This window comes from Acomys russatus, chromosome 10 (genome assembly GCF_903995435.1).
Source record: "Acomys russatus chromosome 10, mAcoRus1.1, whole genome shotgun sequence".
NCBI lineage: Eukaryota > Metazoa > Chordata > Mammalia > Rodentia > Muridae > Acomys > Acomys russatus.
The window spans coordinates 27,522,857-27,534,944 of record NC_067146.1 but is presented as its reverse complement, the minus strand read 5'-3'; the positions used below and the strand labels follow the sequence as shown (position 1 = coordinate 27,534,944).

General features: G+C 35.3%; 1 protein-coding gene across 1 annotated transcript in view; it reads right to left on the bottom strand.

Annotated features, from left to right (window-relative positions):
• The window catches only part of Vwde (von Willebrand factor D and EGF domains), a 66,150-nt gene that overhangs the window by 36,027 nt on the left and 18,035 nt on the right, over positions 1-12,088 (bottom strand). Inside the window, exons 6-13 of the mRNA XM_051151571.1 lie at positions 11,800-11,889; positions 10,905-11,049; positions 8,300-8,514; positions 7,774-7,847; positions 5,544-5,817; positions 2,934-3,142; positions 1,811-2,760; positions 148-284 (exon numbers count right to left, since the gene is read on the bottom strand). Of these exons, the coding sequence (XP_051007528.1) occupies positions 148-284; positions 1,811-2,760; positions 2,934-3,142; positions 5,544-5,817; positions 7,774-7,847; positions 8,300-8,514; positions 10,905-11,049; positions 11,800-11,889 (2,094 nt within the window). The remainder of the gene's footprint in view (positions 1-147; positions 285-1,810; positions 2,761-2,933; positions 3,143-5,543; positions 5,818-7,773; positions 7,848-8,299; positions 8,515-10,904; positions 11,050-11,799; positions 11,890-12,088) is intronic.

Genomic DNA, 12,088 nt, shown 5'->3' with positions numbered 1-12,088 from the left:
TTCCAGGACAGCCAGGGCTACACAGAGAAACCCCGTCTCAAAAGCAAACAAACAAAAAAGCAAAACAACGATAAAAGAGATTAAAATTAAAAAAAGAAAAGGCAGTCGTCTTAAACACTGCACCGGAAGCCTTAGCGCCTATCATACCTCCAGTTTAGTGATTTCACACTTGATGGACGATGAATCTTTGAAGCCTTGACCAAAAACTCTCACTGTGACACAATTTTGCCTCTGAATATCGCAGAATCCAGCATTCTCAAGCTCTGTAATTTCAGGAGCTATATCTTTAGAAAAAAATGATAAACAACACATGCTTTGTGAATTACAAAAATAAAAATAAAAAAACACTCCATAATTATTTTGAAGGTCTAAATTAAAATCATAGTTCAAATAGCATTTCAAAATATTATTTATAGTAATTAATAAATTAAACATTGAATAATCTTGTTTTAAAAGAAGTATTGTTAACCATCAAAAGAAAAGCAATGTCATAATAGATAAGGCCTAAACACACAGCTCACTGATGTTTCAGTAATATATGTTATCAATTCAGGGCCAATATTGATAACTTACTATTAGCCTAAAATACATTTTGGTTTTGCCACATCAGTTTGTGCCAAATAGGTGGATTACAAGTAAAATATGTTTTTGTAATATAATAGTTTAATTCACATGCAATATTCACATTTCAATTTTATTTTAGCATTAGAAAAAATTGTTAAAGTTTATATGCACTCCTATTCCAGTATTGCCCATATTTTTATTGTCCAATGAACATAGCTGTGAGTTTATTAATTACTGGCAGGAAAGATCTCTTTTAGAACTCACAGTTAACTTTCATATGGCCCTCTTTCTGGCAGTGGTCTTAGTGAGCACATCTTACCCACATTGGTGAGATCTGCTTGTTAAAATGGATGTGTTCATGTGAATGGGCAGGCCTCTGCCTGGCAAAGACTAAACAATCCTAACATAGCCTAAGAACCGAGCCTTAGGGGACAAATCATAAGCCTTTGATATCAGCATTCTCAAAATCCTCATGAAAAAAATCATATTAGTTTATCCTCTCACATTTGTATCAAGCCTCTATTTACCAATGTATTTGTACACAGTGTCATTACATGAGGCATAGGGTTAAACAAGATGAAGCCTCCATGTAACTTAAATTTAATCATGGGAGGACAAAGACTGTTTAAAAAGTGAAAAAACAACATAAATGTAATAGTATGTTTGGAGTAATGTACAGAATTTTTATATTAACTGTCTCATTGGAGATAAAAAAATAAATATGGATTATGTGAGGGAAAAAGGAGTACTACAAAAGATCTAAGTTAATACTGAGACCAAAGAGCTCCCAAATTTGATTTAAAGAAAAATGATTTTAAGCAAATTAGTGTACTTAGTAAACCAACATAAAATAGTGCCTAAAATAGTTACTAAATATGAGGTCTAGGCAAAAAAAAAAAAAAAAAAAAAAAAAAAAAAGCTATTCTCAGTAGATAGGAGCACCAACTGTGTGCAAAGGCCCCATGGCTGGGTCGGCCTGACACTTTCAAGGAGCAGCAACAGAGATGAAACCAATTGGATCGGAGCAACAGCTGCCACAAAGAGGCCATCAAATGATAGGGTTACAGATGGGCAGTTACAGGGACTTCAACTTAGAGTTTGAATAAGATGAAACATCCGGAGAAGGAAATCATTAAAACATTAACTAATATAGTTTTTCACTACAGACTTAATAAACACTAAGGCCAAAGACATGTCCATAATCAAATACCATGCTGAATATAAAATCCTCAAGGAATGTGCATACCATATGAATCACTGCAGTCATAGAAACGGTAGCCTGGGAAACATACACAGCCCCAGTCCATACACTGCCCATGTCCGCTGCATAAATTGGGGCATCTTAACACTTGGAGAATGCCCTCTATTGACTTCCTGTATTCTTCGACATTGTGTTTTCCTTCCTCTAAAACCCGCCTCTCACACTCATTTTCTAACAGGGCCACTCCTGCTTCTGCCCAGCTCACGTCGTCCTTTAACAGAACATCCTTCACACACATGTCCACCACGTGGCTTAGTGTCCTGCCAAGAAAGGGAAGACAGAGCCTTCCAATGCTGGAGTTAGCTACAGTCTGCTCACAGAGAGCCAAGGTACTGAGTTCAGTGAGGCCAGATGCTGTGGGCCACGATGGATAAAACTCCTGCTGCCTGTCCTCAGTGTGGTCCTCAGGGAAAAAGTAAGAAAACTCTTCCAGGTTGGCTTGTCCGAGACTCTGCACAGTAACTACGGGAAGAAAGCCCTTTACGTTTTGTCCTTTCCATCTGTTTGGTAGATTCCTCCTCATTTCCTGGTCCTGTGCGTGCCTCTCGTTGCTCAAACGTTTAGATGGATTTTGTGTCTCATGCCCAAAGTGCTGTAAATTTAACTCCAGTTTTGTTAGGTTTATGTGGGCATTTTCTTGTAGTAAGATATTCAAATTATTTTCTTCCTCGGGTACATGAGTGCTTGTTTCTCCAACGAGAGCTTCTGAATGGATGTATTCAGAGGTGATATCTAGGTATGGTATCAAGGAAGAGAACTGCGTGTGCTTGATGTCTTTGCAGCTAGAAGCCATGTCTAAGTGAGATCCGCTGTCCAGATGGTTAGAAAGCAGATGCTGCAAGGCGGTACCCAACCAGCAGCCACAGTAGGATGGTTTCGATGGAAACTGTGGGGAACCTGGTGTTTTGTCAAACATACTGCTTCCTGGCAAAAGCCTTCCAGATGAAAAACAGGATAGTTATTTAAACAACAACATTTACCCACAGATAGACTCTGAAAAGGCAGAATATTCAGTGAACACTGCTTAAGCTTTATAGTAACACATACACACACACATACTCACACACACACAAACACACACAAATTTGAATAATACCGTAAGTCTCACCTCCATTCGTTGATAAAAGCAAGATGGTTGTTGATATTGTGATCAATTTTGATGCCATTCTTGTCATGGAAATCATTTTCTGGGTTTTCATCGAAGGTACCACAAAGCCCCAATGTGCTTCTGTAGTCTAAACTAGGGACTCTCAGCGTTATGCTCACTCCCCGCTCACTGAGGTCAGCCCGGATGAATGCTCCAGAGGAAAACCAAATCTGAAAGCACACGAACCCACTATGAGCTAGAAGACACTAACTTCAGTGGGTTACAAAAAGAGCGCCATCTAAAATATAAGAAAGGTCCTTTTCTATACATACAATGCATGAAACTTTTTACATGAAAACTTTTATTTAATATTATATGTAAAAGAAATCAATTTTTATATTATGGTGCTTTGAAATTTGGTCACAATTTCAATTCTTTTCATTTTTCTTTTTGTGGGCATGGATGTTTTGCCAGCATGTATGTCTGTGCACCATGTGTGTGCTTGGTACCTGCAGAGGTTAAAATAGGGTGTCAGATCCTACCATGTGGCTGTTGGGAATTGAATCTGGGTCCTCTGGAATAACAGCCAATGCTCTTAACTGTGGAGCTATCCCTGCAGACCCCAGTATTTCAACTATTTATTGAAATAAATGGTTTGTGACATCTTTAATGAATAAAATCTGTTATTTTATATGATTGAAGCAGTTAAAACTAGTAGAGCTAATGGTAACAAAGCCACATTTCTGATAGTAGTAATGCCATATAGAACTGTACTCGTAAGTCATTAGTTTACACTAATAAACATAATTCAAGAGGCGTATAAGTCAGTATTTTCTTATTGCTCATAGGCAAATAGAAGCAATAGCCAAGTTATATAGGTTGCCTGGAAAAGTGGCAGACATAACAAGTGGAGACTCAGTGGCCCTAAAGGCCTGTGCCATCTGACAATGAGCCACTGTTCCTTGTCCCAGTGATGTCCTGAGGCCAACCATCTGGAAGTATAACTAAAAATAAAAATAATTTTTAAAAAGACTTTTACTAAAAGCACTAAAGACACATTACCAGTGTTTGTTTGTTTGTTTTGTCTTTTCAGTTTAAACATAAGCTTTCTTGTCTCCTTATTGAAAACAAAATAATGTGCACTAATTACAGGAATTTCTTTTCAAGTGTAAAAAAGCTTACATTTCTACTCATTAAGGTAGTTAAAATTATTCCAAAGCCTGCATTTTTTTGAGTATTTTTGCCTAGCAATCAACAAATATCCACCCTCCAAAAAATTTTTTGACTATAATGTCTTCTACTCTGTGTCACTCCTGTGGTGACTTGTAACTTCCTCCTTAGAGGGAGAGATGCAGTGAGCATCACTGGTGTTACCTATAGCCTTAATTATTTCATTAGAACACATTCCCAGTTAAAACTTCTGATGAAATGACATATAAATAGAGTCCCTTAGAAAGACTAACTTTTCCTATGCTCTTCACTCTTGGCAAGATGATAGGAAAGGCAGTGCTCTTTCTTTATTTGATCTCTGATGTGGTATTTCAACATTTTGCTGAGTACTTGTACATTTAGACATATTTTAAGTGTTATTCCTTTGCAAATTGTCTTTTCCTCTGTATTTCTTTATTTTTTGACAGAGCCTGTTATGGAACCCAGGCTCACCCTGAGCTCACAATTCTCTTGCATTGAGTTCCAGAGTGATGGGATAGCAGGCATGGGCCACAACACCCTGTGCCTTTTGATGTTGTTCAGGTTTATAATTGTCTATTGCTTATATATATATATATATGTATATATATATATATGCATATATATATATAATCAGATATACAAATGTTTTATATATTTACTGTGTTATACATTTAGCAAACATTTTTCTAATTCCAGATTCACATTTTGGCTTTGGATGACAGATATCAGATAAATAATGGTTTGTTAGTGAATTATTATTCAGTGATTATTATAAAATCATAATGCATTGAAATTTCTAATTTAAATTTCAATATATTTACCAAGAATTTACTTATTGAAAGATGAAAAGTGAACATGACCTTAAGATATAAATATTTTGCTCACTGATATGAAATACTATATTTTAAAAGATTAATTATAAAAAATATCAAAATTTGAAATTTGTGGCCTTTTGCCTGATTTTTTAAAAATCTCTTTCTTATATCTACCAGGTTCTTCCTAAAGTAATGACAGACTGTATTCATTTAAAAACTGTTTAGCTATTCCTAAATATCTATTTTTAATTGTCATTTTGCCTAATATACATTTATTAGCATTGTCAAATAATGTAAGTAATCAGCAAAACGGTAACTTTAAAATGTTTTAAAGGAACAACTTAGGTATGTTAAGGATTTGTTTCACTTTAAATAGTAGGTCAAAATCTAAGCTTCCTTTCAATATCTGGGTGAATCTAATGCTATATCTTTCCCTTTTACGTTCTCATACACGTATATAATGTATTTTGACCATAATCATCCATTACCTTCTGAATGCTATTTTCTTTGCCAAACTAATATCAAAACATAATAATGTCTAGTTTGTAAGGATGAATAGAAGTTCATCAAAAATTACAGGAGAAAAATTATTTCTAACATTATATTTTTACCTCTGTTCACATACCGTGATTTTTCTTCCTAAATAAGATTCAGTTACTCTGACATTGCTTGATGATGAATCTTGGCTTTTTACAGATAAATATGGTGGTGATTTATGTAACTGGCCACTGCACATATCAAAGGTAGCAATGTCACCTTCTTCTTGTGCAACAAAACCACAGTTACATGACACAGGATGGTGAAGGCTCCCACAATCCCACTGGCGTACATGAATTTCAAAATCACGTGACATACTTTTGTAAAGCACAAATGTTCCAGTCTTGAAGTTATCATATACCCTATTATGAGCAAAGGTCAACCACATTAAGAATTGGGATAAAATATTATAACAATATAACTGTGATATAAAGATGTTCTTTTTAATTAATTAAATACTTTTATTTTTTACATATACATTCATATTATTATACAGATATACAATAGATTACCTAAAGCAAGAAGAACCATGATATAATCGGGGATTATGTAAATGTTACATTCTTGTTTTGGCTATTTTTATTCGACAGCCTTGAAGAAAACATCTTTCCTGTCTTGGTGCGTCTAAAATTCTGAGTGTAAATCAATCTCCATCACATCTTGTCATTATCAACTTAAAACATCCATCTAGACCTAAAAACATCCTTACCCCTAAACAACTAAGCTTCAAAGATGTTCTTAAATGTATGTATAAACAATATGTTTCTGAGAACAAGAAATTTATATTTTCATCATCTTTATTGGTCTGAAGATTGATTTGTGTCTGAAAATGGCTCAAAGTGACCATAAACACTTTACCTTTTCTCCACAATTCTATTTTTATTGTTGACCACCCAGTAGGCTTAATTCTTAAAGGAAAGCATGTTTGCTGAGGATGCATGTGGTTGGCTGTCTTCCTTACCAGAAAGAATTTGTCCTATATGACCATTATTTAATGTCTTTCAATAATCAATCTCTTGTAGTAAAGTCACGAACTCTACTTCACCCCTTATTTTATACCCGTTTTAATTCCTGGCATATATTTATTTCTAACGGTCTTTTATTGGTACTACTATTGTTGTTAACTGTGCTTCTGTATCTTCTCCTATCCAAAGTTCAGCACCAGGGCACAGAGTTCTTGACTTCATTCAGTGCCTTACCCTCCACACTGAGAATAGGGCTTGTCATCTAACATTTTACAACTGATCTCACTGAAAGAAGACAGATTAGGTACATCACTACTATGCTTTCTTGAGGACTCCTCATCAGGGCTTTTAAATCTCCAAATGCAGCCATAAAAGACTTCTGCATAAGTGATCAGTCCTGACAACTTTTCAATACTCATTAAAGTGTGTGGGGTGCTATTTATAGTGTAGGATTCTACAACTATTCACTCAAAATAGTCTTACTGACAGTTATCACATTATGTTTAAAACACCTGTCAGGCACCATGAAGAAAAATTTACTAGGCAAATTCTTTTAAGTGTCTTAACATCACAAGGCCCTCAGAATAGTATCACTAAGCTTAAATCTTCCTATGAAGATCTTAAAAGCAGTATCATTTTGATTCCCTTTTCATTATGTTGAACATTTTAACTTAAATTTCAGAAACAATCATAAAAGCTTTTGTAGTAGAGAAAAAGTCAATCCTAAAAATGAACATTCTAGCCTGGAATGGTAGTGCACATCTTTAATTGCAGCACTTGGGAGGCAGAGGCAGGTGGATCTCTGTGAGTTAGGCCAGTTTGGCCTACAAAGTGAGTCCAGGATAGGAAAGGCTGTTAAACAGAGAAACCCTGTCTCAAAAAACTAAAACAAAACAAACCAAAACAACAACAAAAGCTAAATTTAAAAGGAACATTCTTAGCATCAACTAAAGGTAATTAGTGTTAAAAATGTTTAACAAATTAGTTTAGTCATTTTGCACAAATCTCAAAGATTATTTTGTAGTCCTATAAATATACAACACACTAAATACTCTTAGTGAAAATAAATTACGTATTATCAAAAGTAAGCAGATAGTCAAGCAAAATTGATTATGTTCATTTGTAATAATCTTCATTACATCTTCACTTGTAATAATCCAAAAATTCAGGCTCACTAGTTGTCTGCATTATTTAGCAAGGACTGGAATTCATGCAAAAATATTCAACACAAATACACTAATGTCTAGAAATAAACCAGCAAAAGTACAGATCATTGGAGTGTGGCATTTAAAACAAAACAATGGTAAAAACCAAAGGAAAAAAGCCAGAAGGAAGTAAGGTTCAGTACATTACCTGCCATCAAAAGTAATTATGTGGGGGTCGGTAAATGAATAGCAGTAAGCAGATGGGACATCCTTGACTTTGATCTGCAGAAGAAGGATATATTCAAAGATTTAGCATTGGTTATTGGTTAGCAATATGCAATAAATTATTTAGCAACTGCAATTAATATTCAATAAATTCTTATTTTATAGTTACTGAGAATGGAATTTTAAAAATAAAAAAATGAAATAATCTAAAAAAATTATTTATTTATGTAATGCATCTGTCATATGTGTATATATGCCAAGTGTGAGCAGGTGACCAAAAAGACCAGAAGAGGGCATCAAGTCTCCTAGAGCAGACATTACAGAAAGTTGTTAGCTGTCCCCCACGGCACTAGGAACCAAACTTGGGTCCTCTAGAAGACAAGAAAGTAAACTTAGCCCTTAAGCTATCTTTTCAGCCTCATCAAATAATTTTTAAATGAAAAAAATTGACACAAATGTATTTTTTTATAAATCTTAAGTAATAAAGGTTATTTTTCTGGTTAGTCAACCTGGATGCTGTCTGGAGTGTATCTGTCCCACAGGTAAACATCATTAACTATAGGCTCCACAATGATGTCTGTGATTCTCTCTCCATCCCGGGAAAAGTCTGTCACAGCAGTGTAGTACACTACAGCATGGCTACATATTCCGTTGGCGCAAGAACTCTGGTGAAGGTCCACATGGCAGGAAGACAATGCCAAATTTAAACCTAGGTGTTCTTCACCTATTTAGGGGGAAATCTTTTTAAGTTTTTGCAGATAAATAAATTTCAAATGTAGTTGCTTGATCAATATTTAACATTAGACTAAAATATTGTTATTAATATTTCTCTTTAAAAATTACTGTAATGTTTTTCCAAATCAAGATAAAGCTGCTGAATCTACTTTGTCTTTATAGATATTTATTTTAAACATATATATATACATACTAATATTTTCAATAAAATTATAAACACATGGGCATTTAGATAAAAGTTAAAAGCAGAAACATAGATAGAATAAAGTAATAAACATTTTAATACCATGATTTCATTAAAATAAATGTACACATGTTATGAAGTATAAATATAGACATTTAGTAAGAAAACAATGTGGGTCTCTTGAAGGCGATCATAAGTAAAAAACTTATTTCTCATCATAAGTGCCTGAATATAATCAGAACCTCAAAGTGATCTTCTGCGTAACTAACAAAGAAAATAAGAAAGAATTTTGAGAGGAAGTAGTTATAGAAGATGAAAATAGAACTTTAAAAAGACTTTAAAAGTCATTTGTGTGTTTTCTATTCTTCCCATAAATAGGAGACCATGCCCCAAAATGGCTAAAAAGGAGGAGGTTTTCAAATTCAACTCTAGTCCAAAAAGCCCTCCTGAGATAACATTGTGTTCTTTTTACTCCCATGGATTTACAGTGGTCATGTAAAGGTGCTGTACTGGGTTCGAGATCCTGGGGGACAGGTTTGTTTTCCCACTTTTTGCTGTCTTCAAGACAGAGTTTCTCTGGAGCCTGCTCTGTAAACCAGACTGGCCTCAAACTCAGATATCCACTCTGCCTCCAGAGCACTGGGATTAAAGGTGTCATTACTGCCCCTTTATGTTTTCATTTTTATCTTCCTAGAGACACACTTTCCTCATACACATGAAAAATAATGGAAACATCCACATTCCTCAGCCAGCTCCCTAAGGGGAACGTGGAGCAGTCTGGCTCAGGTACAGTCTGTGACTTCATTTCCCAAGTTTACTGTATGAGGGTCAAGGTTGCTCTCCTGGAGCCTGGGCAAGAGCTGCACAGCCTCTGGACAAGCACATGAACATCGTGTTCTTAGTGTGGACACTGGGTAGAAGAGAAGTGAAAGAATGCCCAGAAGGAAACCAGAAATTTCTCTCTGGAAATAAAGACAGGACTTTTAATTGACAAAGCATAGAAACACACAGACTCCTAAGATTTAAGAGCCTATTTAGGCTGTTTTTTTCTTATTATAGCAATACTTGCCTGACTTAAAGAAACTGGGTGGTTGCAAGCATACTTGAAAGTATACTTCTAATCAAGAGAAATTTTTTGCTGAACAAAATTGAACAGTGTCAGTAGCATGTGTCTCTGTGCTTCCCAGAGGTAGCTTAATGTGGAATTGTCTCAAAGGGTTTGAGTTGAAAATTCACTGATGTCACAGGCCCCCAGAAGTCTAAGTGCCCAGTTAGGCATCTTCTAAGCATATGTAACTGTCAAGTACCTTAGCGTGACATCTTTGAGTTCCATTTTATGCCTTTTGATTCATCAAGCAGAGACTAACCTGAACCTGTTAATCTTTCACCTCTGATTCAATTAGGTGATAGAAGGCCGTTTACACCTAGATACACTGTGTTTGAAGTTCTACTGAAAATGTTCTATTCTATAAAGAATATATGATATGAAAAAAGAACTATAGCCTCTCTTTACAGATGCTGTTTTAATAAGAAAATATCTTGCTTTGGTCAGATGTATAATTGGGGAAAAAACTCAACCAACCCAGCCACAGCTCTACATAATTTGCTCTCTTGGCTGCTCTCTTGCTCTAGAGAGAGATTTCCCTCTCTCTGTTGCCTTACTAGTGGTTTACAAATGGTCATGCATCATGATTCCCATGAATCAGTCATTTATATTAAGACAAAAGATCCCACATGAAGCATACATTGGGGAAAGTACTGTGAAAATGCATTATGAGACCTGTGTTCCATAAGCTTCAACTCTGAGCGCGTCATACATCCCTCAGGGAAGATGATTTGGAAAACTGTAAAGACTTGTTATCCCCCATCTTTAAAAACAAGGCAAAGAGAAGAATAAATATGAAACAGAGAAGGGGAATGATCAATTAGGAAGAAGTAGAAAAGAATGATGACAAATGACAGCAAAGAGAATACAGTTCACTAGTATGCCTGAGCCCAGAAAAAAAAAAAAACATGAGTCACTTTGCTAATTGATAGTTCAACCTTATATCACATCATTAATACAACGAAGCTATTGTTTGATGTAAGCATGAAACATATTTTGTTTGTGAGTCCAGCTTAGGGACTTACTATGGAAGGGAAGAGGGATCAGTTTTCATCTGAAATGTAAGAAACGAAAATGGGCTTAGTGCTACCTTGTTCGATGGTTTTCAGTTTCAATGAGATTTTGCATCCTTGATCGAGCTCAGTAAATTCAGAGCAAATGACAGGAACTGTGCTCTCTATCCTCAGCTCGTATTCCTTTCCGTCTTCTAATATAGGGCTCAGTTCAGGTTGTAACTGGTATGAGAAAATGCAGCAGTTAAGTTCAGACAGAATATATTTCTAAGGATTAATTTTGAAAACACGCTTTTCTCAACAAATTCTCTTTTGCTTATTGAGCCATTATAAATGTAACCACTCAGTTATTTTTAGCTAAACAAGGCCAATTAACATCAAACCAGTAAAAAATAGAAGCTACAGACATGCATTCTGGCAAAACATCCATTCTCACAAACAGAAAAATGAAAAGAATTGAAATTGTGACCAAATTTCAAAGCACCATAATATAAAAATGGATTTCTTTTAAATATAATATTAAATGAAATTTTTGTGTAAAAATGTTTCATTCTTTGTATGTATAGAAAAGTACCTTTCTTTTATATTAAATGGTGCTCTTTTCATAACCCACTGAAGTCAGCATCTTCTTTCTCATGGTGCGTTTGTCTGCTTTCAGATTTGGTTTTCCTCTGGAGCATTCATCTGGGATGACCTCAGTGAGGTCAGGGGAGTAAGTATAACGCTGAGAGCCCCTAGTTCACACTACAGAACTGGGATGCAGTGTCATTACAAGCCAAAGAGCATCCCAAATCCTGCTCATTCCCACCTGTCTTCAAACTTTGTTGTACATGAAAATTATTCAGGTTATTCTTCAACAATGCAGATTATTTAGTCTAGGCTTTCTGATCCAGTCTGCGATGAGGCCCAGGGACCATCATAGGCAAATCACAATAAATCACTTTTCTAGCTCATACTCACTGCTACACACACCTTAATTCCTGCAAAAAATTCCTGGCTTTCAACAGCTATACTTTGGACATCCGGTTTCTCCAAGAAAAAGATGGAAGCACTGCAGAATACCTATAAATAGAATTAAGAAATAATCACCTAGTTATGACGTTATGAAGAAACATGAAAATTATCTTTAAATCTTTAAGTATTAGTAAATGATAAAATTAAGAACCAGGGGCTAAAGAGATGGCCAGCGGTTTAGAGCACTTGTTGCTCTTGCAGACGCCTCAGGTCTCATCCTCAGCTCCCACATTCTGTTATATCATAA